The sequence below is a fragment of the Dromiciops gliroides genome, chromosome 2 (assembly GCF_019393635.1).
Source record: "Dromiciops gliroides isolate mDroGli1 chromosome 2, mDroGli1.pri, whole genome shotgun sequence".
In the NCBI taxonomy this organism is placed as follows: Eukaryota; Metazoa; Chordata; class Mammalia; order Microbiotheria; family Microbiotheriidae; genus Dromiciops; species Dromiciops gliroides.
In genome coordinates, this window is record NC_057862.1 from 69,229,009 (window position 1) to 69,256,206 (window position 27,198).

Here is a 27,198-nt window from a genome sequence, read left to right on the forward strand (position 1 = left end):
TTGTAAAGTACCTAGTACAGTACCTGGCACATAGTAGGTGCTTAATAAATTCTTGTTTCTTTCCTCCCTCCCTCCCTTCCTTCTTTTACTTCCTTTCTTCCTCCCTCCCTCCCTTCTTTTCTTCCTTTCCTCCCTCCCTCCCTTCCTTCCCTTCCTTCCCTTCCTTCCCTTCCTTCCCTTCCTTCCCTTCCTTCCCTTCCTTGCTTCCTCTATCTGGCCCACCAGTCCAAGGTATTTAGCCTAATGGACTAATTAACATTCAACAGCTGCCATAATGGATTTTTCACACACATGGCTTTTCCTGTGTTGATTGCCACCTGGATTTCTCTAAAGTGTCCATGGATCTCACTGTAAGGGCCCTGGAGTGTTTTAGGGTCTGTTTTCATCAGCACAACATCACCTCCCAGCAAGAACATATGAGAACCTCATGTCCTTAGAGAATCACTCTACACTACACAGTGTTTATTCAGGAAGCCCACTATGACAGAGGCAAGAGGTGAGCACATAGTTCTTGGTTTTATGCCTTGTCAGTGGTTTTGACAGAGGCTTGCTGAAAAAAAAAAATCACTTCTGTTAACCAACTAAAGAACCTTGAATAATTTTAATCTAGGAGCAGCTAGGTGGTGCAGTGGATAGAGCACTGGCCCTGGATTCAGGAGGACCCGAGTTCAAATCCAGCCTCAGACACTTGACACTTACTAGCTGGGTGACCCTGGGCAAGTCACTTAACCCCAATTGCCTCACCAAAAAAAAAAATTAATCTAACTGAGATAATATTCATAAGGTGCTTAGCACAGAGCCTGATACACAGTAGGTGCATAATAAATGCTTGTTTCCTTCCCTAAGCCTGGGTAACTTGCTCTTAGAGGTGTGCAGGCTTTTAAGTCTGAGTTTTGCTCTATTTCACTAAATATAATGGGTCCTAGAATCATAGACCTACAGCCGGAAGGGACATTAGAGGTGTCATGACTTCAGTAGTCTCCTCCTACCCCATGCTAAAGAAAGAAACCAATGGAGAAACTCAAACCCCCAGAGTCAACTTGGTCTAGGGCACCCAATTAATTCTACCTGGGGACACAGGGACCTGCTTCCATCTGCCCTGAATGCGCCTCTCTCTCTCTCTCTCTCTCTCTCTCTCTCTCTCTCACACACACACACACACTCACACTCACACACTCACTGGTTGGCTTTACTTTGACTTTGCTGCCTCTCTCTTGATGTGCTCCCCATGCTTCCTTGTACTGTACCTTGGGATCCCAACCTCATCCCAAACTTCATTAAGATAAGGCAGCATCTGGTCCACCCCATTCCCCAATTTGGAAGACAAGGAAACAGGGGGCCAGCAAGGTTAAATTAGAACACAAGAGTCTATAAGGCACCTACTATGTTCCAATCACTGTATATGGCACTAGGAATACCAGAGCAAAAATTAAATTGTCCCTGCCCTCAAGGGGGCTCCTCCTGGGGCGGGGTGGGCGGTTTGGGGGTGGGGGCAAGAACAGAGAAGTAAACATGAATATATACAAACTACTGGTGGGGACTTACTCTAGAATGTAAGCTCCTTGAAGGCAGGGACTATCTTTGATTTTGCAATTGTATCCCCAAGTTTAGCACAATCCTTGGCACAGAGTAAGTGCTTGATAAAATGCTTTTTCATTCAGACACTGTGTATGACCCTGGAAACCTCTCAGCCTCATTGTCCTTATCTGTAAATGGAAATAATAATAGAGCCTACCTCACCGGATTCTTGTGAGGACCAAAATAGAAAATATATCTATTAAGCACTTCGCAAACCTTAAACTGCTGTATAAATGTTAGTTATTACTTCTAATACCAGCAAGTAAGCAGTTGGGATTTAAACTTGGGTCCCCTTTCCGCTGCCTCCCGGGCAAAGGCAAATGGAGAGATGCATGATGAAGAGATAAAAATAGGCTGGCACATATTGTCAGTGGTGATTGGTGCACAAGAGGTGTCCATAAAAGACATTAGCACAAGTACTAAGCAGAAGAGGACGGAATCAGAGAGAGCCCATGAAATACTAAAAAACTCCAGGGAAGATCTGCAAGTCATTGAGTAGATTCTCTATCAAGGAAGGATTCTTGGAAAGATAAGAATAAGAATGTCTTGGGATGAGAAGGCTTAGAGGGTTGTAATCTACATTGGTTAAGGGATTAACCCACATAGATAAGATCACAGATCCATCAAAGCCTTTGTGGAGTCTCCTGCTCAATGGGGAAGGCTCAGAGCCCCTGGATGGACACCAGGAGAGGAAGTCATTTTTTCTGACCTTCACAAATGCCATCTCTGCTCACCTCCACCTCTTTTTTTCTGTCACACACCCAAGTGTTTCGTGGCCATGTTTTAGTGATTTCACTTCCATAGTTTCTCTCTCATCCGCCCCTTCCTTTCTACTCCCACCCCTATGACCACCATGGTGTGATCATAAGACCATAGATGGAACTGGAAGACACCTCAGAGGCCATCTCATTTTACAGCAGAGAAAATTGAGGGAGGCCCAGTAGATGAAGTAACTTGGACAACACATCACTCTCTGGTCTAAACTGTTCTTTACTCAGATACCTGAGAAATCTTCCTAATCTACAATTTTGATTTTGTCAGTTTCAGTGGTTCCACAGACTGCCCTCTGATCACCTTCCCAGTCCTTGTTCACAAGACTCCCCCTTATGTATCCTATGATCTTGCCAAACTGGATGACTTACCATCTCCTAACTCCTCCCACCCTTCCTTGCTCTGAGCCATCCATCCCCTATATTTTAGTCATTCTTTCTCATTTCTGCCTGGCAGAATCTCTCAAGATTCAGCTCAGCTGTTACCTCTTTCACAAAACATTCCCTGGTCCCCTGGCTGACAGTGATCTCTATCTCCTTGGAAATCTCATTATATTTTGTTCCTGCCTATTTTATGCACTTATGATGCCATGAGGATGACACACAAGGCAGGGGTGGGCTACAATCTGCACTACTGGAGGAAAGAGGTTTGACATGGATACTATTCAGTAGTTCTGTATTTATCTTACATCCCCTACCAGATTCTAAGCCCATTAAGGCCAGGGACTATATCTTGTTCATCTCCACAGTTCCAAGACCAAGTATACAGCTGGTGCTTAATAAATGCTTATTACTTTGAATTGGACATCTCTGCAGGTAAAAGAGAAAAATGCAACAGTTTAATGCAGCAGGTAGAAATGAGTGAGCACCCTAGTCCCTGGTCTGGGGCGTCAGAGAAGGTCTAAGGTAAGAACATGCCTGCTTTGTGTTCCCGTGGCCTGCCTACGTCCATATGAAGAACTTGGGCCAGTTGTCTAAGGGGCCTCAGAAGGCTGGGCACACTCACCATCCTCTGGCTCTAGCTTTGCACACGTCTCGGCTGTCATGAGACTGGCCATGAAGCGATGATTTCCTGGAGGCGTCAGAGCCCGAGTACCAGGGACCACGGTTACGGAGGCAGATGTAGGAACCCGGAGGCCAAGCACCATAGGGCTGACAGGCTGGGGGCCGGCGTGGGTAGTGGTGAGATGCTCTGGCCTGAGGTTGGAGTCGAGCTCGATGCTGTCCAGACGCACCTGAGCCGTGCTGCGGGGCTGGCGCTCATTCTGGACCGCTGGGGAAACCAGAACCTGGGTTGAGGCCCCTCCTCCAGGGAGCCTTCTGAGTAATCACATCACCAGGGGCCAGCTGGTTTAGCTGCATGGCAGCGTCCTGCACCCAATAAACTCATAGACCCCAGGAAGGAAGAGAGCTCAGAACTTCCTACCAGAGTAACTCCAGCCTTTCCAATTCAAGGTTTCCTGTTCCATGATTAATAGAGTCACCTCTGGTCCTCATAGACCCCACACCCCTCCCCGACTCACCATCCTTGTTCATCCCTGACTGCAGACACTTCCTCAGTCGGCAGGCCTGGCACTGGTTTCTGTGGGCCTTGTCCACGGGGCATGTCCCTGAACCAGCCTGGCACCTATAGGGTGGAATGTAAGCTCCTTGAAGGGGGAGGTTTCATTCTTGTTTTTGTATGTCCAGCACCTATACAGTTCCTGGCACATAGTAGGTGCTTTAAAATGCTAGTTAATTATTTAGAGAAAGCAGAGACCCATCTGTGCCCTGTCTTTGTCCCCTCTCCCCACAGAAGGATCTGGGCTGGTGATGGGTGGGTCTATGTATGAACTCTTCATTCAGGGAGGGTTCCTGGTTGCCCAGCCAGGGCGGGGGGCAGGGCAGGGCAGGGGGAGAAGGCAGGTCACAAAAAATTCAAGCAGATTTTGAGTTGTGCTGCCTTCCCTGGCACAACCTACGTTTTTCCCAGGGATCTTCTGGAGACAACGCCCTACCTCTGCTAACTCACAGGGAGTGGGTGTTCCCATCACCACACAGTGATGGCATGCAGGGCCCTCCTCACCTGTAAATGAGCTTCCTCCTCACGCTCCTCTTGAAGAAGCCACTGCAGCCATTACAGGCATAGATGCCATAGTGCTTCCCACTGCTGCTGTCCCCACACACCCTGCAGAGGAGCCCGGGACTCAGACCTGGAGGAGAGGGAAGAAGGGGGGTTGGGGTGGAGGAACACTGCTGGACCAAGCAACACTGCCAACCAGAGACACTGCTCAAGAATTCTAAGCCCTGGAGCAAACTCCCTTGGGGTAGAAATGGCATGAGCAGGTGTAGAGCCCATCAGACTCCACCCCTACCTCTGAAAGGGCAGGGGCAGTCCCTGACAGAGGTGTGTTACAGAAATGCTGGGAGTGGGGGAGGGCTCACATTGCATCCAGGTGTGCTGTTTGGCTACCTCATGATAGAGGTAAATGGAATAAAGCTTAGGGATATAGGACGGCTAGGTGGCACCATAGTGCATAGAGCACCAGACCTGGAGTCAGGAAGGCTCTTCTTCCTGAGTTCAAATCTGGTCTCAGACACTAGGTGCGTGACCCTGGGCAAGTCACTTCACCCTGCTTGCCTCAGTTTCCTCATCTGTAAAATAAGCGGGAGAAGGCAAACCACTCCAGTATCTCGGCCAAGAAAACCCCAAAAGGGGTCACATAGAGTTGGACATGACTGAATAACAACAAAGGGAATACTAGGAGAAGAAAAGTATCCAGAGGCAGCCAGGAACCATAGTGGATCAATCACTGGACTCATAGTCAGGAAGATGTCTGTTCAAATCCAACCTCGGACACTTACTAGCTGTGGGATCCTGGGGCAAACCACCAAAGAGCTCTGTGCCTCAGTTTCCTCATCTGTAAAATTAGGAGATTGGACTCAATGGCACCTAAGGAAGGTCCCTGCCAGCTCTAACTCTACACTCCCATGACCCATACAGTTTGTACTCAAGCCAATCTGAGCTAAGCCCCAGCAGAGTACTCAGGGTCCAGGAAAAAAAAAAAAAAACATTCCTGGCTGTCTTGTTCAAGCAAGTTAATAAGCATAAATGAAAAAGCCTTTCACATCACTTCCAGAAATCAACTTCATAGGCACAAGATCGGGGAAGGAAAGGCTGGGTAGCAGTTCTGAAGAAGACCTGAGGGTCTTAGTGGACTTGTAAGCTCAATAGGAGTCAATAGCAAGATATAGCAGTCAAAAAAAGCCAATGGGATCTTGGGCTGCATTAAGAGAGGCCCAAGCTTTCCAAGAGTCGGGCTAATTAGCTCTGCTTAAGAATGTTGTGTTCCGTTCTGGGTACTACATCTTAGTAAGGATATTGATAAGCTGGAAACTATCTAGAACAGGGCCATCAGAATGGGGAAAGACCTCAAGTCTATAACATACAATAACAGCTAATCTTTAGATAGCGCTTTAAGGTTTAGAAATGTGCTTTACAGGGGGCAGCTAGGTGGCGCAGTGGATAAAGCATGGCCCTGGATTCAGGAGTATCTGAGTTCAAATCTGACCTCAGACACTTGGCACTTACTAGCTGTGTGACCCTGGGCAAGTCACTTAACCCTCATTGCCCTGCAAAATAAAAAAATTTTTAAAAGAAAGAAAGGTCCTTCACAACAACCTCGGAAAGTCGGTGCTACTTTTCATCCCCTATTTGGCCAGGGTCATTTAGCCAGTAAGGCAGAGTTTAAATCCAGGTCTTCCTAACCTCAAGTCTAATACTCGAATGTGTTACCAGCTGCCTCATATAGGAATCATTTTGTAAGAATTGATTTGGGACCCCACCTTTGGCTAAAATTAGGAAAGCCTCAGGGGCGTCCCGTGCAGCTCCCTGCCCCCCACCCCACCCCACCCCAAAACCCGGCACGTCCCAGGTCCCTCCACCCGTTCCGGGCATGCCCTGCACAAAGGCTCCGTGCCTCAGTTGGCCTTGGGCACAGCCCTGCACAGCCAGTGAATTAGCTTGGGGGGGGGGGGCGGCCGGCCCAAGGTTCCTGTAAGAGAGAAGGGTTTTTTTAAAAGAGGACGGAGTAGTGAAAGGAGGAGGTAGTGAAGAAGGGGGTCTTCGGTAGGAGAAGAAGCCCAGAGGAGCTGGAGTGAAGGAGACATAGAGCAGAGGGGAGCAGGGGAAACAACCGGAGAAGGAGCAAGAGCTGGGGGGGGGGGGCAGGTGGCGTGGCAGTGGCAGCCACACCCACACACCCACAGAGCTAGAGAAGCACAGGGAGATAGGAAGCAGCAGAGTCCATGTACGGAAGTTCACAGGTCGGATTTCTTGCTTTTCTAAGTTTAATCCATATCAATAAACCCTGTTTTTGTTGTTAAATTGAAAGGAGGCTTTTTAATCTTGTTTCTTTCTTTTTTTTTTTTTTAGTGAGGCAATTGGGGTTAAGTGACTTGCCCAGGGTCACACAGCTAGTAAGTCTTAAGTGTCTGAGGCCGGATTTGAACTCAGGTACTCCTGACTCCAGGGCCAGTACTCTATCCACTGCACCACCTAGCTGCCCCTTAATCTTGTTTCTTATCAATTTGGGAGAAGCAGTTGGGAAGGGGGCAGCCCTTTCAGACTGGCAAGACAGGTAATAGCCTACAAATAGGCAGCTAGCAGCAGTCAGATAGGCAGCCAGCTATAGAAAGTTTCAGATGCCGAGCCAGCTAATTTGAGCTATAGAAATTTTTCAGATGGTGACCATGAAGGGATTTATGAGCCAGCTATAATAAATTCTCAATTTGAAGAAATAGGAACCCTTTGGTCCGAAGAAGGCAGGACTCAGGAGGAGCAGATACAAGAGAGATTCAACTGTTGGAGCCCATATGGCAGAACCAAGAACAATACAGGTTGTAAAAAAGCCAAACACAGGCTGGTTTTAGGAGGAGGTCTTTCTCATAGTTAGAGTTGAATGAGCCAGCCGGAGAGGCGGTGGGCTCTTTGTAACTTGGAGCTCTTCCAGGACACACTGTATGACCATTTCTCAGGTACGTCACAGTCACAGACTTTCTAAGTCTGGGTTGGACTATATCACCCATGTTTCCATCCAATTCTGGATTCTAATTCTGAGATATCCAGAGCAGACAAGATGTAAGAGTGTAAATAGTTTTTCTATATTTAAAGTCTGTACCACTCAGAAAAAGGTGAGAGGATGAAGAAAAGCAGTAAGGGTAATGAGGAATGAGGTCCCACTGGCCCCCAGCCCTGAGCCCAAGCTGAGGAGTGAGAATATGTAGAGCCATAGCTAACTTTCTCCACATCTGGGGCAAGCAACACCTTGTAAGGCAAATTCAGTTGTGGGGGAGATTATGGGCCCCTGATCCCTGTGGAGAAAGGTCAGGGCAGCAACAAGAAGAGGGAGTACCAAGGGTAATGCCACTGGTTGATCAGCCAACTAGTAGCTTTTAATTCTTTTTTTTTTTTTTTTGCAGGGCAATGGGGGTTAAATTACTTGCCCAGGGTCACACAGCTAGTAAGTGTCAAGTATCCAAGGCTGGATTTGAACTCAGGTACTCCTGAATCCAGGGCTCATGCTTTATCCACTGCGCCACCTAGTTGCCCCCATTTTTAATTCATTTTAAAACTAATTTTAACTAATTATTCTTTTTAACTTGGTAGTTTGCTCCAGTGTTTCTACGCTACTGACCAAGTGTAAGTACGGTCAACCCTTATAAACCTTCTCTCTCTCTTTCTCTCTCTCTCTCTCTCTCTCTCTCTCTCTCTCACACACACACACACACACACACACACACACACACACACACAAACATGTATTTCACGTCAATATTCTCCAGGGCAGTGTGGTACAGTGGGAAGGCCCTGGCTCTGGACAGAGAAGACCTGGGTCCCAATTCTACCTCTGATGCTTACTACCCACGTGACTTTGGACAAGTCACTTAACCTGGGGAAGGAGACAGTTGAACTTCAGTTTCCTCATGTAGAACGTGAAGGATTGGGCTACATATCCTCTGTGGTCCCTTCTAGCTCTAGGTCTCTGATTCTCTGATTCTCGGGATGCTAAATGGCTCTGAACCACAGGGCCCCACAGTCTTATCAAGGACTTACACATAATAAATGGCATAAGAAAGACCCAGGTTTTGCCTTTGCCCCAGTCATGTTTGGGTCTGCATTGTATTTCCTTGTGTACACATTGCACCTCCCTACACAAAGCCTGTAAAAATAGTGACTTTTTAAGTTTTTTAAATTTTAAATTTTAATTTAATTTAATCTTTTTAACTCTCTGTTCCTACTACAAAAACTGGTTCAGAGTGAAAGGTTAACAAATGCTTGTGAATTGATTAAGAGAGAGAGAGAGAGAGAGAGAGAGAGAGAGAGAGAGAGAGAGAGTGTGTGTGTGAGAGTGAGTTCAGGACACATTTCCCAAGAATCAGAACTATCTAAAAGAGAAATCGCCAGCTTCAGGACATAGTGGGTTCTCCCCCACTTGTGGTCTTCAGGCAAAGTTTGGATGACCATATGTCAAAGATGACAGAGAGGCAGCACGCAGTTGGTAAAAGTTCTTAATTTGGAGTCAGAAAGATAAGTTTGAATCCTGTCTCATACACTGGTGTTGTGACCCTGGGTAAGTCACTTAACCTGTCTGCCTTAGGCAATAAGCATTTTTTCTTGGAGGCAATTGGGGTTAGAGAGGACACTGGTTCAGATATGAATGGGACCAGACGGCCTTTGGTTCTGAAATTCTGTCAGGATGACATCAGTAACAATCTTGCACACTGCTTTCAGTTTACAAAGTCTGTTCACATATACATTATCTTTCCCTTGAGCCTAACAATATCTTCCTAGGCTGGAAAGGCCTCCTAGTAGCCATTTTAAAGATAAAGAAACCAGGACTCAGAAGGCACCCTCCCCACCATCCCCACTGGGGGACAATGGCTCCCACCTGGCATAGTTGCTCCTTCTGCTCTGCATCTTATCCCCCGATTCTCCCAATTTCTCCCTATCTCCCCATACTCTCTACTCCATCCCCAACATGCACATACTGCCCCCCACACACACACACATACACTCTCCTTAAACCTAGAAAGAAGACAACTTTTCTCTCCTGGCTTCTCCAGGCACCTTTCCTGGAACCAACCAACCAACCACACACACACACACACACACACACACACACACACACACACACACACACACAGTCAAAAAAAATCAATTCATTCAAAAATGAGGGGCAGCTAGATGGCGCAGTGGATAGAGCACCGGCCCTAGAGTCAGGAGGACCTGAGTTCAAATCCGGCCTCAGACACTTAACACTTACTAGCTGTGTGACCCTGGGCAAGTCACTTAACCCCAATTGCCTCACTAAAACAAACAAACAAAAAAAAAGAATTTATATCTTTCTTGGTCACTATTTTAAAAGGCCACTGGTTTGTCTTGGGGGATGATAGTGACTGGGGTGAGGGGAAAGGTGGAGGAGAAGAAAAACTAACCCTGGTTGTGTTACTCAAACACAGCCCAGGTCCTGCTGGAGCTCAAATTGCTGTCTGGCTCCCTGCCTTGGTGCCCAGTTAGAGGTAGGTATTCTGGGCATGTGTGCTCAGAAAAAAAATTGAGGCTCTTCTGCTCTAGACTTCTGGAAGATTTTCCTCCATTTGGTCCCCCAAAAACTTTAACAATAAGATTGTGATCACTTGAAAGTAGATTTTGCTTAGGACTTCTGGGTTGGGAGGAGGGTTTCTCAATGTAAACCCTCCCCACATTTGGCTGCCTGAGGAGTGCTGGGATTTTTCCAGAGACACAACCCTGGAGAGCAAAAGTGTCCATCGTGTATGTGACCCGCAACACTCCTAAGTGCAACACAAACAAGATTAAGATACAGTTGGGAAATATTTAACAAAATAAATACAAAATGCAATAAGATATAGATAATGTTACTATGTGGTTTTCTAAGCCAATATGCAACCTGCAGGTATTCTTACAAATGGCTTAGTGGCCATTTCTATTTGAGTTTGACACTTTTTCTATAGGGTGGTGTTCTAACAGCCTAGTCTAAAGGCATTCTTGGAAAGCATTCTTGTCTGTCCTACAATGTTCCTTCCTTCTGAATCTATCTGCCTTCCATTCTACTCCCCTCTTATCCAAGATGGCATTAGGAACTTTGGGGCAAAGGGGGAAGGGGTCCCCAGAAAAGAGATGAGCAAAGCCCTTACCTGTCTGGCTGTCCTCCCGATCAGTGGGTGTGGAGGGATCAGAGGGGGAAGCAGACATCCTTGCACTCTGCAGGAAAGGAGGGTGGATCTCAGTGGGGAAGCCTTGAGAAAGTTTCCTGGTGCCACAGCCTAGGACTGGTCCAAAGAAGCACCAAGGGGTGCTGGGTATTTGGGAGCCAATCTTCTGTGCTCTGAGAAGCTTGGCTGTTTCTTGGGAACCTTCAGATTTCCCCAGCCTTTGGCCTCCTAGCACTCAGAGTGAACCCCAGCATCATCGCTCCTGATTGAGAGCCCAGCCAAGAAACATGGGAAACGGAAGTCTACCAGGTCCAGCTTCTGATGCAGTTATAGCAAACAGCACCTAACTCAAAAGACGGAGGTACCTAGGCCTGCCCTGTGGCTCATCAGGGATTCAGAAGACCTAAAAGCCCTCTGAGAGCCCGCTGGGCTTCAGCTGCAAAGCTCAGGATGGCCAGCTGGAGATAGGACCTCCTCTCACCTTTTCTTTCCCCCTCTTCTCTGGGTTCTCCTGGCCCGCTGTCTCTACCACTCTATTTCTCTCTTTCTCACCTTCTCAGTCACCCTTTCTTTTTCTCTCTTTCACTCCCGGATCACCTCTTCCTTGTCTCTGACCCGCCCCTCCTCCCTCTCCCCCACCTCTGCCTTTCTCCCTTATCTCTTCCTCCCCCTCTGCCGTTCTCTCTTTAGTCCTGTCTCTCTGTCTCTGTCCTATGCTGAGAGTGGTCTCTTATGCCTCCTGGCTATGTGCATGCATGTGTCTTGCCCTCCTCAGGGTTCCCAAGGCACACAGGCAGGAAGATTACCTCCTAACCCCTTGTAAGCAGATGCCTGATTGTGATCCTCTTAATCTTTACTGTCTCTCCAAAGGTGGATCAATCAGCCACCCGATGAAGAATTAAAAAGGTGCTGAGGCTCCTCAATGAGGCTCAGGTGTTGCCAGCCCATTGTAACCCTAGAGCCAGGGCATTGCTGAAGCCTGACAAAGTCACCTGGCCCCCTATCCGCCCACCCCAGCCTGCCTTCTCCCCTCAATGCCCCTTTCTCTCATCCTTAGAGAATGATTACATCTTATTTGTTCAACCTTCACTTGGGATTTTGAAGGGAATTTTGGCTCCATTTCCCATTGGGAATTTGATCTCTTTGAGTGCCTCAAAGAGAACTGATCCCTCCTCCTTTCTCTGCTTGAGCAGTGACTTCCCATTCACCCCCAATCCCTCCATTCATAGGGCTTTTGGAGGCGTCTGGGAGGGATCACACGCTAGACAGGCCAGCTAATAATCAGCAGATCTTTAATGCCAGGTGACTTTCTCACCTTGGAGATTCCTTGTAGTCTCTAACCTTGGGAGGGAGGAGGAGGAGGAGGGGGAAGTAGGTTCCTGCACGCTTGGGGAGGGAAAAGAGGAAATAATTACAGGGTTTAAAAAGTGGGCCCTCCTATGAGCCTCACAGCCCAGAAAAGGATTTTTTAAAAATTACCACCAACACAGGACTCCAGGGTAGAGGTTCATAAACTTGACTTTAAAAAAAAATTGTTGGGGAGAGCTAGGTGGCACAGTGGATAAAGCACTGGCCTTGGATTCAGGAGGACCTGAGTTCAAATTCGACCTCAGACACTTGACACTTACTAGCTGTGTGACCCTGGGCAAGTCACTTAACCTTCATTGCCTTGCAAAACAAAACTAAATAAATAAATAAAAATTTAAAATAATTTTTTAAATGTTAATAGCTATATTTCAATATGATTGGCTTCCTTTCTTTTTTTTAAATAATAAACATTTTTTATTTACAGTTTGAGGTTCCATTTTTTATCCCTCTTTCCCTCTCTCCCCTCCCCCCTCCCTGAGGAAGTAAGCAGATACGGGTTATACGTGTCTGATTATGTAAAACTTTGCCATATTTGTCATTTTGTACAAGAAAACTTGATTAAAAGAAAAAAAAATGAAAGAAAGTGAAAAATAGCATGCTTCAGTCTGTTCCATCAATATCAGTTCTTTCTTTGAAGATGGATAGTATGTTTCATCAATAGTTCTTTGGGATTGTCTTAGATCATTGTATTGTTGAGAATAGATAGTCATTAACAGTTCTTCATCAAACAATATTTCTGTCTCTGTGCACAATGTTCTCTTGGTTCTGCTCACTTCACTATACATCATTTCATACATGTCTTTCCAGGCCTTTCTGAAGTCATCCTGCTTGTCATTTCTTATAGCACAATAATATTCCATCACCATCATATACCACCGTTTGTTTAGCCATTCCCCAATGGATGGGCATTCCTTTGATTCCCAATTCTTAGCCACCACAAAAAGAGCTGCTTGAAATATTTTTGTACAAATAGGTCTTTTTCTCCTTTTGGGGATATCTTTAGGATATAAACCTAGCAGTGGTATTGATGGATCAAAGGGTATGATTGGCTTCCTTTCTAATCCTACGAGTTTTGATTTTATGCATTTTAAAAACATTCTGAGAAGGGATCCACAGGTTTAAGCAGATGGCCAATTATATCTTTAACCCTAGCTCTAGGGTTTGCCAAAAAGGGCGCCATTCTGGAGCGAGAGGTATGGCGTGGGGCAAAGGAGATGTTGTCTGCATAATCTCTGTAATTAGAGAGCAGGGTAGGCCAGAAAGAAAGCTAATTTCAACTTTGGGATCCCAGCACATCAAATGAACCTGGCAGTATATGCCACATTCCACAGTCATAGACCCTTACCTTTCCATTTCTTCTTTGCTCATTCAGTTTAATTTTATCTTTTTTCCAATTACAGAGTTGATGTTATTATGTTTATTATTTATTATTATTGTTTATTGTTTTCCTGATTCTTCTTATTTAGCCTGGCATCAGTTCATATGCAATGCCTTCTTGCACTTCTCTTAATCCTTTGTATTTACCTCATTTTACAGAGCAGTGACATTTCTGCATAGTCTTTCGTCATTACTTGTTTAACCATTACCCAGTTGATGGGCATCTTCTTGGTTTCTGCTTCTTTGCTATTACAAAAACTGCTGCTATGCTATGAATAATTTGGAACCCATCTTCATGGAGATGTTATGAACTGCACTGTTGGAGAACCCATGTTGATAAACTACTGCAGGTTAGTTTTGCTGAAACTGCTTCTTTTTCCTCTTCCTTTTTTACTTTTTGTGATGAGGAATGACTCTCAGTAGAGGAGAGGGGAAGACTATTTTAGGAAATAAAGGTGATAGAAATACAAAAGCTAGGCGGTCCAGAAAGGTTATGCATTTCATATTTTCGGACTTTTTCAATGTACTTGAATCAATGTGCAGAGCAATTACATGAATTTTTCCTCATTAATTTAATTTTCCCTTTTTGTGTCTTTATAAAATATTATAAATACTCTGGGGAAAAAAGGAGAGGGAGGGATACTGGGGGAAATTATGGTGATTTTTTAAAAAGTATCAATAAAACATCATTTTAAAAAAGATATCAATAACATTTTTATAAGATGATTTCTGACCCCCCCAAAATTACATAGTGGCCAGTGGCCTGATGACAAGCCTCCCCAAATTTAGCTAAACTGCTTCTTCGAGGACATATACACAGTTACTCATTGGGCCTTCCGGCTTGGTAGGGCCTACCAGAGTTTTATGTCCCTTGGTACAGGCTTTGAGAGCCTAGGCTCACCGGCACACCATGATGAGAAATCAGAGGAAAAAGCTTACTTCAATGGAGACTACAATTTGCACATGTTTCAAAGTGCACAACGGGGCCTGTGTTACACAAATGTACACACATGTGTATACATGTATAAACAAACACACAGTCTGCTTTTCAAAACACACAGTGATCTGTGTTCTTGTCATATTTCTGCCACAGCCGGTGCACTGATGTCCATTCACATTGGTCTGCCCATTGCTACACATAAGCCAAACAGTCTATAATCTCTACAGACCTTGCATGTCACATGCCTGCCATGGCTGTATATGCTGTTCCACTATGCTCTGGCTTACACACGTGCCCCAAACATCCACATGTCACACAGTCTGTGCACTGTGTTATGCAGGTGCCACCTCCTGGACATCATCTCCCATGATGCTTCAGTCCACACACAATAATACACTCCTTTGTCAGAGCAAGGGATAAACCAGGCAACCACTGGCATATTTCACTGGAATTCTCAACTTGTTGAAATAACTTGAGAAAGGTCCCCAACAGGTTTTTATTTCTTTTTAAATTTTTATTTTTTTAAATTAATAAGCATTTATTTCTCTCTCTCCCAGCACTACCACCCCTCTACTAAGGAAGGAAGGAAGGAAGGGAGGGAGGGAGGGAGGGAGGGACTGAGGGAGGGAGGGATTGAGGGAAACAAGTATTTATTAAACATCTACTATGTGCTATGCACTGTGTTAAGCCTTTATATTCTGAAGTTCTATTCTTATCTCTACATAAATCCAGTGGTTAAAAGGGCTATTGGCCTAAAACTCATGCTAATGTTGTTTTTTCCAGGCAGGATGGATTGAGAGCAAAACCTCAAAGGCAGAGAGAGACTGCATAATACACTGGAAAGAGCATTGCCTCTAAAGTCAGAGTATATGGGTTCAAATCCCACCTCTGATCCTTACTGTGTGACCTTAGGCAACTTATTTAACATTTCTGAGCCTGTTTCCTCACCTATGAAACAAAGGAAGGGGTTGGATTTGATGACCTCTTGGGTCCCTTCTAGCCCTGTGTGTTCTATGACCAGGAAGGGATAGATAGACAAACAGACAAAAAGATAGATACAGAGACAGATTTCTCCCAGACTCCTTGCACAGCAAGGTCCAGCTTGATGAAGGGAATGCCATAGTACATGAGTACCCAGGGGCTTGAGCAAAAGCACCATGCTCAGTAGCTCCCATGAGCCAGGCCCTAGAGCTAAGGTGAGCTGGCCTCCTAGGGCTCTGATCTAGGGTCAGTGAGGGGGGAATCTCAGAGGGAAATACAGAAGCTGACCCCACTATGGATCAGCTCAAGTTAGGCTTAGAGATTGCTGGGGTGGCTGATGCCTTAGAGTGCTGACACCATTACTTTCCCAGCTGCCACCCTCTCCCCCCACTCCCAGCCCCGGGCAGTGCCCCTTACATAACCTGCCACTAAACCCTTGCTCTGACAGAGAAGCACTATTTGGGATTTAGAACATCAGCTTGAGGGCTTGGCACAGTAATCAGGGCTGTGCAGGGGGCAGCTGGCTCTGTCTGCCCTAGGGGAGGACGGTTGACACTGATGCTTTAGTCCCTGAGAAGGTCTCTAAGAATATCACCTCATGATTCCACTAGCATCAATTTCAGGAACTGCCGACTGAACCGCTCCCCACCCCTTCTACCCCAAACTTAGACACACCCAGGCCCAACTCCCATTCTTGGAGGGTACTTGGGTGTCTGAATCCAGGGCTCCATTCTTTCTCCTCCAAGATCCAACTGAAGAAACCCATCCACAAGAAATAGAGGTGGCCCTGGTGCCCTACTTATGTTCATCCACGTTTACTTTCTACCAACAATAGGAAACTGGCCCCCTGGGCATTGCCCTGGCCAAGTCAAACTCAGGCCTCAGGTATAACCATTTGCCCCTGTTCCTGGGTCCCAGCTGTTGTGGAGTGCGCAAATACCTTTGTAGGCGGTAACTCAAAGGCTGCAGGGGGCCGAGGCAGGGATTGCAAGCATAGGCTTTCTTCACAAACTGAAAGCTAGATGGGACCATCAAGGCATAAGATCATATTGAGAGCTGGGAGAATCCTCTGGGGTCAGCTAGTCACATCAAGGAAACGGAGGCCCAGAGAGATTCAACAACTCATCCGAGGTTCTGCACGTAAGATTGTTCATGGAGCCAGGAGTTGCACCCAGATCCTCTGAATTCTCCGCTTTCCACTGGGCCTTGTTGCCTTTTTCTCCATAGAAGCAAGGACAAGAGTTCATCCAAATGGAGAAGCCAGTGGGCAGGGAAATGAGCTATGTAACCTCACCACCACCACCACTTCAGGAAAGATGTGGGGTATATGTTGAAGGAGTTAAGTGTTACAGTTCTTGGGCTTCTGGCAATGACTCCTGAATACTTCCCTATTTCCACTCACCTGCTCAGTGTTTCTTTTTTTGTTTGTTTGTTTGGTTTTGCAGGTCAATGGGGATTAAGTGACTTGCCCAGGGTCACACAGATAGTGTCAAGTGTCTGAGGTCAGATTTGAACTCAGGTCCTCCTGAGTCCAGGGCCAGTGCTTTATCCACTGCACCACCTAGCTGCCCCCCTGCTCAGTGTTTCTTGAATATTCTACCTACCCCCAAGATCAAAGTGTCCAAAAGGGCACTTGGCTCCTTTCCTTTACCCCATCCCCATTATTGACCTCCCTATTTCTTATTCATGGTACCATAATCCTCCCAGTCTCCTAGACTCAAGGAAGTAGAGCCATCTCCCCTACCACCTCCCAAATATATGTGTATACATCCAAGTCCATGTAGCCAGATGGTACAGAGCATATAGCGGATAGACCTCTCAGCCCAGATTTGGGAAGACCTCAGTTTAAATCCTGCCTCTGACACTTGATACACATGTGACCGTGACCAGGTAACCCCTCCTTACTTTGGTTTCCTTATCAGAAAAATTAGAGTGTTAACTCAATGGGTTTTAAGATCCCTTTCAGCTCTAAATCTATGGTCCCACGATTCTGCTTCTAAAATATCTTTTGTGTCTTTCCTTTCTTCTCTACCCTCACTCTCCCACCCTCATTCAGGTCCTCCGGACTTCTTGTTGTCGTTCCGTCATTTCTGCCATGTCCAACACTTTGTGACCCCATTTGGGATTTTCTTGGCAAAGATACTGGAGGGCTTTGCCATTTCCTTCTCCAGCTCATGTTATAGATGAGGAAACTGAGATGAATGGGGTGAAGCGACTCGTCAAGTTACATAGCTAAGAACTGTCTGAGGCCAAGTTTGAACTCAGATCTTCCTAACTCCAGGCCCGGCACTATATCCATTGTGCCACCTAGCTGCCCTCAGGACCTCTTCCTGGAATGATTTTTTTTTTGGGGGGGGGGGCTGGGCAATGAGGGTTAAGTGACTTGCCCAGGGTCACACAGCTAGTAAGTGTCAAGTGTCTGAGGCCGGATTTGAACTCAGGTCCTCCTGAATCCAGGGCCAGTGCTTTATCCACTGCGCCACCTAGCTGCCCCCTCAAATTATTTTAATAGTCTTTAACTCTAGGGTTGTCAGCCTGGGGCATGTGTGCTTCATAGGGACACAAGGAGCTTCTCAAATGGGTTCAGGAAATATTTGGTAATCACAACATTGTCCAGTTGAATTCATTAATCTCTTCATTTTTTTTTTTAATTGGACCCAGGGGCTAGGGTTTTTGTTTGTTTGTTTGGTTTGGTTTTGGGTTTTTTTTGCAGGGCAATGGGGATTAACTGACTTGCCCAGGGTCACACAGCTAGTAAGTGTCAAGTGTCTGAGGCCGGATTTGAACTCAGATCCTCCTGAATCTAGGGCCGTTGCTCTATCCACTGTGTCACCTAGCTACCCCTCTTCATTTCTTAATGTATATACGCGTTATAAACTCCAATTGATCAGCTTTCATATTGAATGTGGGGTGGGGTTACAGGATGGATTACTGAAAACCAAGGGGCACAGGGCCTGAAAAGGGTTGAGAAGTCATGCTCTAAATGCAGGCCTGCAGCCTAAATAACTGCATCAAAGACCAAATCACAGAGTAAGCATGTTAAATAAATAAGCGTGTTAAAGAGAATGATAACAGTGAGACATCAAAGCAGAACTTAGTTGACCTCAGAGGAAAATTAGTATCTTGGAAGACATATTAACAAAGCAAAATGAAAAAAGAGAATTGATTAAATAAACATGCAATTTAAAATATTATTTAAATCATCTCCTGAGCGGCCTGCCTGTCTCTCCAGCCCACCTTTTTTTTTTCTTTTTTTAGTGAGGCAATTGGGGTTAAGTGACTTGCTCAGGCCACCTTTTTTTTTTAATGTTTTTTTTTAAGTAATAAACATTTTTATTTATAGTTTGGGGTTCCAATTTTTACCCCTCCTTTCCTCCCTCCCCTCCCCCCTCCCTGAAGTGGTAAGCAATTAGATATAGGTTATACATATACGAGTATGTAGAACGTGACCATATTAGTCATTGTATAAGAAAACTTGAATAAAAGAAAAAAATGAAAGAAAGTGAAAAATAGCATGCTTCAGTCTGTGTTCCATCAATATTGGTTCTTTCTTTGGAGGTGGATAGTATGTTTCATCCATAGTCTTTTGGGATTGTCTTGGATCAATGTACTGTCAAGAATAGTTAAGTCTTTCACAGTTCTTCAAACAATATTTCCAGCCTACCTTTCACACAGCTAACAAAATCATCTCCCTGATATCCACATTGGACCATTTTCCTCAACTACTCAAGAGCCTATGACTGGATGAATGGATAGAGGGCAGAGACTAGAACTCAAGCCTTGGACCACCCCATCTAGCCCCCACTGACCCCTCCCACCCTAGCCCCATATCAAACCATACATAATTTTTCTTCAAAGCCACAGAGTCAAGGGCCTATTCCTGCACCCCTCCCTATTACAGGCCTACCTCTCTTAGAATCACTAAGAAGTCAATCCCTCTCTCACCAGCCTCTCTTTTCAAAGCTACGTCCAGGGGCCCCCTCTCAGCTCCCACACCCACCTCAGGCCCATGCCCAGCTTTAGAAGCAGGCTTCCTCAATTCACCCCTGCTGGCTCCCCTCCCCAAAGCTGCCTAGCCTCAAGTCCGACCTAGATCTCTGACTGCCGCCATCTGTGGCGACAGCCCCTTCCTGACCTCAGCAGATTTATGGCTGTCAGATTGCTCTTCCCCTATCCCTCTGATGGGTCTTAGCCTTCTTGACATCATTTAGAACATCCTGAGCCTCCGAGCCACCAACCCCATCCCCCCCAATACATTATTCTCTTAAGTCCTCCCACTCAGAGCACGGGAAGGTGTCCTGGTCTGTGTCAAGGCATGCTTAGCTTCTCTCTCCTGGTGTCAATTCAACAATACTAACAATTGAGCAAGGCTACTAGTGTTTTAGCAAATAGCAGAGTGGACAAAGAGGCAGCAAAGTGGTTCAGGGGAAAATGTCTTGGACCTCAAGGCAGGAAGATATCTGTTCAAATCTTGCCTCAAATACCTACTGGTTACATGACCCTCAAGAAGTTATTTAACTTCTTGAAGCCCCAATTTCCTTATCCATAAAATGAGGATAAGAATGTCATCTACCTAAAAGGGTTGTTGCGAGAGTCAGAGGGGTATGATGAACTTGGTTTATTGTATCACGGATTATTTAGACTTAAGAAAATATTAATAATACCATGTAAACTAAAAGTGTATATGCAATAAGGTTTTTTTTTGGGGGGGGGTTGGTGAGGCAATTGGGGTTAAGTGACTTGCCCAGGGTCACACAGCTAGTAAGTGTCAAGTGTCTGAGGCTGGATTTGAATTCAGGTCCTCCTGAATCCAGGGCCAGTGCTCTATCCACTGCACCACCTAGCTGCCCCCTATGTAATAAGTTTTAAAGAAATTTAATGTGTGTGCATATTTTTTTTCAAAGAACAGTTAAACTCCCCCCCCCCCCCCCCCCCCCCCCCCCCCCGAGAACTAGTTGTTAAATTACACCGCTGGAGTCAAATGAGATAATATGTGTAAAGCCCTTTACAGGGGGCAGAGAGGTGTCGCAGTGGATAGAGCACCAGCCCTGGATTCAGGAGGACCTGAGTTCAAATCCAGCATCAGACACTTGATACTAGCTGTGTGACCCTGGGCAAGTCACTTAGCTCTCATTGCCCTGCAAAAATAAAAACAGGGATAAAGCACTGGCCCTGGATTCATGAGGACCTGAGTTCAAATCCGACCTCAGACACTTGACATTTACTAGCTGTGTGACCCTGGGCAAGTCACTTAACCCCAGTTGCCTCACCCCAAAACAAACAAACAAACAAACAAAAACCAAAAAAAGCCCTTTATAAACCTTAAAGCCCTAGAGAAATGCTAGATAATAATAATAACAATAGATAACATTTATATAGTGCTTGCTATATGCCTGGTGCTGTGTTAAACACTTTACAATTATTACCTCATTGGGTCCTCATTGGACACCTTGGGAGGTAGATGCTATTATTGTTTCATTTTACAACTGAGGGATCTGAGACAGACAGAGGTTAAGTGACTTGCCCAGGGTCACACAGCTCACCATTCAGTCACACCAGAGGAGTGAGCATTTGGGACATATTAGTCAGTAAGCACTTAATAAGCATCTGCCATGTGCCAGACGGGCACTAGGTTAAGGGCTGAGGATACAAAGAAAGGTAAAAATAACCCCCAACCTCAAGGGGCAAATATTGACATGAAAATAACTAAACTGTATACAAGAAACATTCAGTATAAATAGAAAATAATCTCAAAGAGAAGGCACGGGGCGGGGCGAGGGGGGGTAATGAATAATGATGTAATGGGAAAAAAAATACTGGACTTGGAATCAAGAGATTGTATTTGGGTTAGAATCCCCAAACTGCCACCGAACAGCTCCTCGATCATATACAAGTCACTTCACTTGAAGCAACTAAGGGGCACAGTGGGGTAAACTGTTAGGACTTGGAGTCATTAAGACCTGAGTTTCAATCCTGCCTCAGAAACTTATGTGCAGTGTGATGCTTGGCAAAGCACTTAAACTCACTTAGCCTCAATTTCCTCATGTGTAAAATGGGGGTGATAATAGCACCTGCTGGGGGACAGTTAGGTGGTACAGTGGATAAAGCACTGGTCCTGGATTCAGGAGGACCTGAGTTCAAATCCTGCCTCAGACACTTGACACTTACTAGCTGTGTGACCCTGGCCAAATCACTTAACCCTCATTGCCCCACCCCACCCCCCAAAAAAAGCATGAAAAGGGGCAGCTAGGTAGCACAGCAGGTAGAGCACCAGCCCTGGATTTAGAAGGACCTGAGTTCAAGACACTTAACACTTACTAGCTGTGTGACCCTGGGCAAGTCACTTAACCCCAATTGCCTCACCAAAAAAAAAAAAGAAAAAACAAAGAAAAAAGATAATAGCACCTGCCTCACAGAGTTGTTGTGAAGATCAATTGAGATACCAGGTGTGCTTTACAAACCTAAGTGGTATATCAATGTTAACGATCACTTAGCCCCTCTGAGCCTCAATTCCCCCACCTTTAAGATAAGATAAGAATCATAGTGCCACATGGGCTTGACCCAAAGAAACTCTATAGGGATGTGATTTTATTCTTCCAGTAACCCAGGCTAAATCACTTCGTTTCTGGACCTCAGTTTTCTGATTTGTGAGATAAAGGGATGAGATGAGCTCTAAAGCTGCTTCTATCTCTGACACTGTGTACCTCTATAACTCAAATTCTAAAAATCTGTTTCTAATAATTGTATGGCTATATTTTGTTTTTTACATTGTCCCCATTTCTCCCTTCTATGTGATTATTCCAAACTTTCTCATTTCTCCTTAAGCCTCCCACACCACTCACTCCTCTCTGCTCAGAATTTTGCTTCATACTTCCCTGGGGGAAAAAAAAAGATGCCATTCATTGAGAACTCCACTTCATCCTCCTTTTTTTCCTTTTCCTTTTCCTTTTCCTTCTCCTCCTCCTCTTCCTTTTCTTCTTCTTCTTATTGCTCCTCCTCCTCCTTCTCCTTCTTCATCTCCTGTTCCTCAGATATCCTCCTCCACTATCTCCTCTTCCACTCCTTTCTTTTTTTTTTCTTTTTTAAATTTTTTTTTGAAAATTTTTGTGGGGCAATGGGGGTTAAGTGACTTGCCCAGGGTCACACAGCTAGTAAGTGTCAAGTGTCTGAGGCTGGATATGAACTCAGGTCCTCCTGAATCCATGGCTGGTGCTCTATCCACTGCGCCACCTAGCTGCCCCCCTTCCACTCCTTTCTTGGAGGATGACGTGGCTCTTTTCCTTTCCAAGGCCCCAAACTCTATAATTCCCCCTTAATCTCATCCCCTCTTGTCTTCTCCCTCTGATTGTCCCCACTATCACAGCCCCCTTCCCCTTCATCTTCAGTCCCTTCCTATCTACTGGCTCCTTCCCTGCTGCCTACAAACATTCCCATGAATCCCATCCTTAAAAAAACAACCTTCATTTGATCTCAACATCTCTACTGACTACCTCTCTATACATCTATATCCAGCATCCTATATCTCTCCTCCCTCTCTCAGCTAGACTCCTAAATGAGAGAAAGCCACCCTATAGATGCTTCTACTGCCTCTCTTCTCACTCCTCAACTCTCTGAAATCCGACTTCAGACTTCATCAATCAACGGAAACCATTCTCTCCAAAATGAACAATGTCCCTTAACTACCAAATCTAATGGGCTTTTCTCAATTCTCATTCTTCTTGACCTTTCCACCACTCCCCCTCAGAAGCCATAGAGCCCCACCTCTTCATTTTAAAGATGAGGGAAATGGGTGTCATCAAGGTTAAATGCCACACAGCTCCCAAGTGTCTAAAGAATTTAAAACTAGGTCTGCTTGAATCCAAGCCCAGTAGTAGTCCATCCACTGTGGCACACTGAAGTGTTTCCCACAGCCTGTTGTTGCAAATGCATGAAGCTATGAGGCAGAAGGTCAGGAAATAGCTAATGCTTCTATCTGGTTGGAATAGAGAGCCCAGGAAGGGAAAGAGAATGATAAAAAGCTGAGGAGGTAGGTAGGAGCCAGACTGGGAGAAGGCCTTACATGACAGGCCAAGGAGTTGGTGTTTTATCCCAGGCCAAAGCTGAAGGAATCACAGGTGATGGAAGATCTGGGCTGATCTGTGACTGACATCTGCTGGGGCAGACGCCAAAGGATTACCCTGGATAAAGCCTTGAATCTGCTCCTGAAGGCTGTCAGAGACCATTTAATTACTCAATTGCTAATTACCCAGCAGGTCTAGACACGACTGCCAGGAAGCCTCCCATGTTTGGCATCTATGCAGGGGCAGATGGTTAAGGACAGTAGAGTCAGCCCTTTGGAAGATACTTAGAGGACCCCACTAGTAATGAGCCCCTCCCCCTTGTGGTTTAAGGCCCTCCTTATCCTTCCACACCTCATTAAGGCTGCCTATTTATAACCCTTCCAGTCCCAGGGCCCCCCCACCCTGTTATAGGGCCATAGACCCCTGATTACAGGCTTCCCTTAGTCATGGGCTCCCCTGTTGCAGATTCCCTAGCCATGTCCCCCATCAACATCTTTGGTCATCCCACCAAATCACAGGCCTTGTTAGTCCTAGTTCCACCCAGATTATAACCTTACTCCTGATTAGTGCCCACCTGTCCACTCACACATACTTCATGGTTAGAGGTCCCCAGTCACAGGTCCTCCATTTATAGCTTCGCCTGGCCATAGCCCCATCAAGGTTCCCATGGCAGTGACGCCTATCAATAGGTTCCCCAGTCACAGATACCCTCAACCATAATGCCCATAAGCTCCTTCAGTTCCTTTCTAGTCATAGACCGTCTTGGTAATATATTCCCCCAAATCACTGGTCTGTTCTGGTTATAATAACTCCCAGAAGATCCCCTTCCCTTTTCATCACAACAGTCCCTATTAGCCACCACTTAATTTATAAACCCCCTTGGACATATTCTTGATGAGTCATTGGTCCCCCTTGATTACAGCTTCATACTCACACACACACACACACACACACACACACACACACACACACAATTTTTTGTTTGTTTTTGCAGGGCAATGGGGGTTAAGTGACTTGCCCAGGGTCATACAGCTAGTAAGTGTCAAGTGTCTGAGGCCAGATTTGAACTCAGGTACTCCTGAATCCAGGGCCAGTGCTTTATCCACTGCGCCACCTAGCTGCCCCAAGATTTTTTTTTTGGGGGGGGGTGAGGCAATTGGGATTAAGTGACTTGCCTAGGGTCACACAGCTAGTAAGTCTTAAGTGTCTGAGGCTGGATTTGAACTCAGGTCCTCCTGACTCCAAGGCCAGTGCTCTATCTACTGCACCACCTAGCTGCCCCCCCCACACACACACACGATATTAACAGTCATAACTATCATCCCTATTGCCTCCCACCTAGTTCTAAATACCATCTGGTCATAAACCCCCAACATTCACCATCATCTTCCCTTGATCATGTATCGTCCAAGTCAAGGGTCCCCCTGATTGTAGCCCCACCTCATGACAAACACCTATCACCATAGCTCCCAATAACCACATAGTCAAAGACCCCTTTAATAATGAACCCCCTCAGACATTAAACGTCCTGGCCAAACTATTTATTCCCTGCCCTCTTGGCATAGACCCCCATAGCCTGGACCTATATTTTCTCCAAAAATTCAGCTCCCTTTTCAAGAAGACAAAATGCAGTTAGTGTTTGCCCATGATAGCACCATATTGACCTTCTTGCTGGTATTATTATTTCTATTTTACAAATGAGGAGCTGAAGCTCAGAGAGGTTAATTGAATTGCCCATAGTCACACTGCTGCTAAGTATCAAAGGTGGGATTTGAAGCTAGATCTCTATTGATTCCAGGTACAATATGCTTTCCACTATACCATGACACAATCTCTGTTCTAGAGGAGCTTATAGTCTAGGAGGGGTAATAGACCTGTGCAAAAACAAATACAATGTGGGGCAGCTAGGTGGCGCAGTGGATAGAGCACCAGCCCTGGAGTCAGGAGGACCTGAGTTCAAATCTGGCCTCAGACACTTGACACTTACTAGCTGTGTGACCCTGGGCAAGTCACTTAACCCTCACTGTCCCCCCCCCCAAAAAAAGATACATGAATACATTTCAGAGGAATTCAGAGTGGAGAGAGATCACTTCTCTGGGGCTTCATTGGTGGTAGCAAAGCATCTAGTAATTGATCAGAGAGAGGGGAGATGGTAGAAGGAAGATTCAAAAAATAGCATGAAAGTGACTGAGAATGGCAGGTCCAGCAGCTGAAACAGAAAAGTAAGGGGGAGAGGTACACAGATCAAGGTCCCACATTATAGGGTGACTATTCCTCTGTGGAAAAAGAAGAGGCATCTTATATTATCTTCCCTTTAGGCTATCTCTCCCTGACCCAGTGCTAGTCACAGGAAGCCACATCAGATCAATTATCTGGCTGCACTGTGGTTGAGCAGAAATAGCATTCACATTCAGGAGACCCCTCCTTAGACATGGATGAAGGCTAAGAGAGGAAAAAAGAAAAAAACCTGGTGAAGCAGATAAAACTGGCGACCTGAACCTGCAAAGATGTGACCATCATTGCCCTCAGGACATATTGGCTTTTTCAGTCCTGCTGAGGAGCTGAGAGAGTGTTCCTTAGACATGAACTCACTAGGAGGTGCATGGAGATCAGAGATAGTTGGCTACTGGGCCATTGAAGAAATAGCCAAGCCACACCAAATCTGAAGCTATACTATAAAGTGGCAATCATCAAAACCATTTGGTATTGGCTAAGAAATAGAGTGGTAGATCAATGGAATAGGTTAGGCATAGGAGACACAGTAGTAAATGACTATAGTAATTTACTGTTTGATAATCCCCGAAACTCCAGCTTCTGGGATAGGAACTCAGTATTTGACAAAAACTGCTAAGAAAACTGGAAGATAGTACGGTAGAAACTAGGCATAGACCAACATCTTACACCATATAGTAAAATAAGGTCAAAATGGGTACATGATTTAGACATGAAGGGTGATACCATAGGTAAATTAGGAGAGGAAAAAATAGCCAACAGGATCCCAGGGACCTGGGAAAGATGTGTGTGGTAGGGTCCCATTGAATTATGACCCCCTTGATTCATTTTATGGTGTCTCGTTTTGTGGTTTCTATAATCCTTCAGATGATATATACAAGGAGAGATTCACTTTTAGAATTTTTTTGACTGCAAGTGCCATTCTTTTTCTGAGAATGCAGATGAATCAATTTTATTATTATTAGAGGGGCAGCTAGGTAGCACAGTGGATAAAACACTGGCCCTAGATTCAGGAGGACCTAAATTCAAATCCAGCCACAGATACTTGACACTTACTAGCTATGTGACCTAGGCAAGTCACTCATTGCCCTACAAAAACAAAAACAAAACAATTTTATGATTAGAGAAATTGCCTTGATATATATACATACTTCTGTAAAGCAACATCTACAATTAAGCCTTTTCCTTTGTGTTGGGATACTCATGTACTGAAAGATTTTTCTCCCCTCCCCTATGGAATCTAAATTGACATTTATGTGGAGAATCCCAAGAGAAAAAAATATGAGTTTTCACCAAAGGGTCTTTGATTTCTCCTATGAGAGAACAACTCTGGCATTGGCCAAGCAGTTTATGAAATAATATTTCTTTTTTCTTTTTTTTTTTTTTTTGGTGGGGCAATGAGGGTTAAGTGACTTGCCCAGGGTCACACAGCTAGTAAATGTCAAGTGTCTAAAGCCAGATTTGAACTCAGGTTCTCCTGAATCCAGGGCTGGTGGTTTAACCACTGTGCCACCTAGCTGCCCCCAATTACCTTTTTAAGGAAAATAAAAATAGCCTGATTTACAGGGAGACAAAGATTAGGATATTGTTCCCTCCCCCTCCTTTCGCAGTAAGGTCCTTAGAATATTCTAGAGCAGGGTGAAATAGGTTTACATAATCTTTTAGTGTTGCCAAATTT

The 27,198-nt window shown here is 45.3% G+C and overlaps 1 protein-coding gene across 1 annotated transcript in view; it reads right to left on the bottom strand.

Moving 5' to 3' along the window:
- Nucleotides 1-10,602, bottom strand: part of NR2E3 (nuclear receptor subfamily 2 group E member 3) — a 29,241-nt gene extending 18,639 nt beyond the window's left edge. Inside the window, exons 1-4 of the mRNA XM_043989666.1 lie at nucleotides 10,545-10,602; nucleotides 4,414-4,540; nucleotides 3,872-3,975; nucleotides 3,355-3,621 (exon numbers count right to left, since the gene is read on the bottom strand). Coding sequence (XP_043845601.1) covers nucleotides 3,355-3,621; nucleotides 3,872-3,975; nucleotides 4,414-4,540; nucleotides 10,545-10,602 — 556 coding nt within the window. The remainder of the gene's footprint in view (nucleotides 1-3,354; nucleotides 3,622-3,871; nucleotides 3,976-4,413; nucleotides 4,541-10,544) is intronic.
- Nucleotides 10,603-27,198: the final 16,596 nt, after the last annotated feature.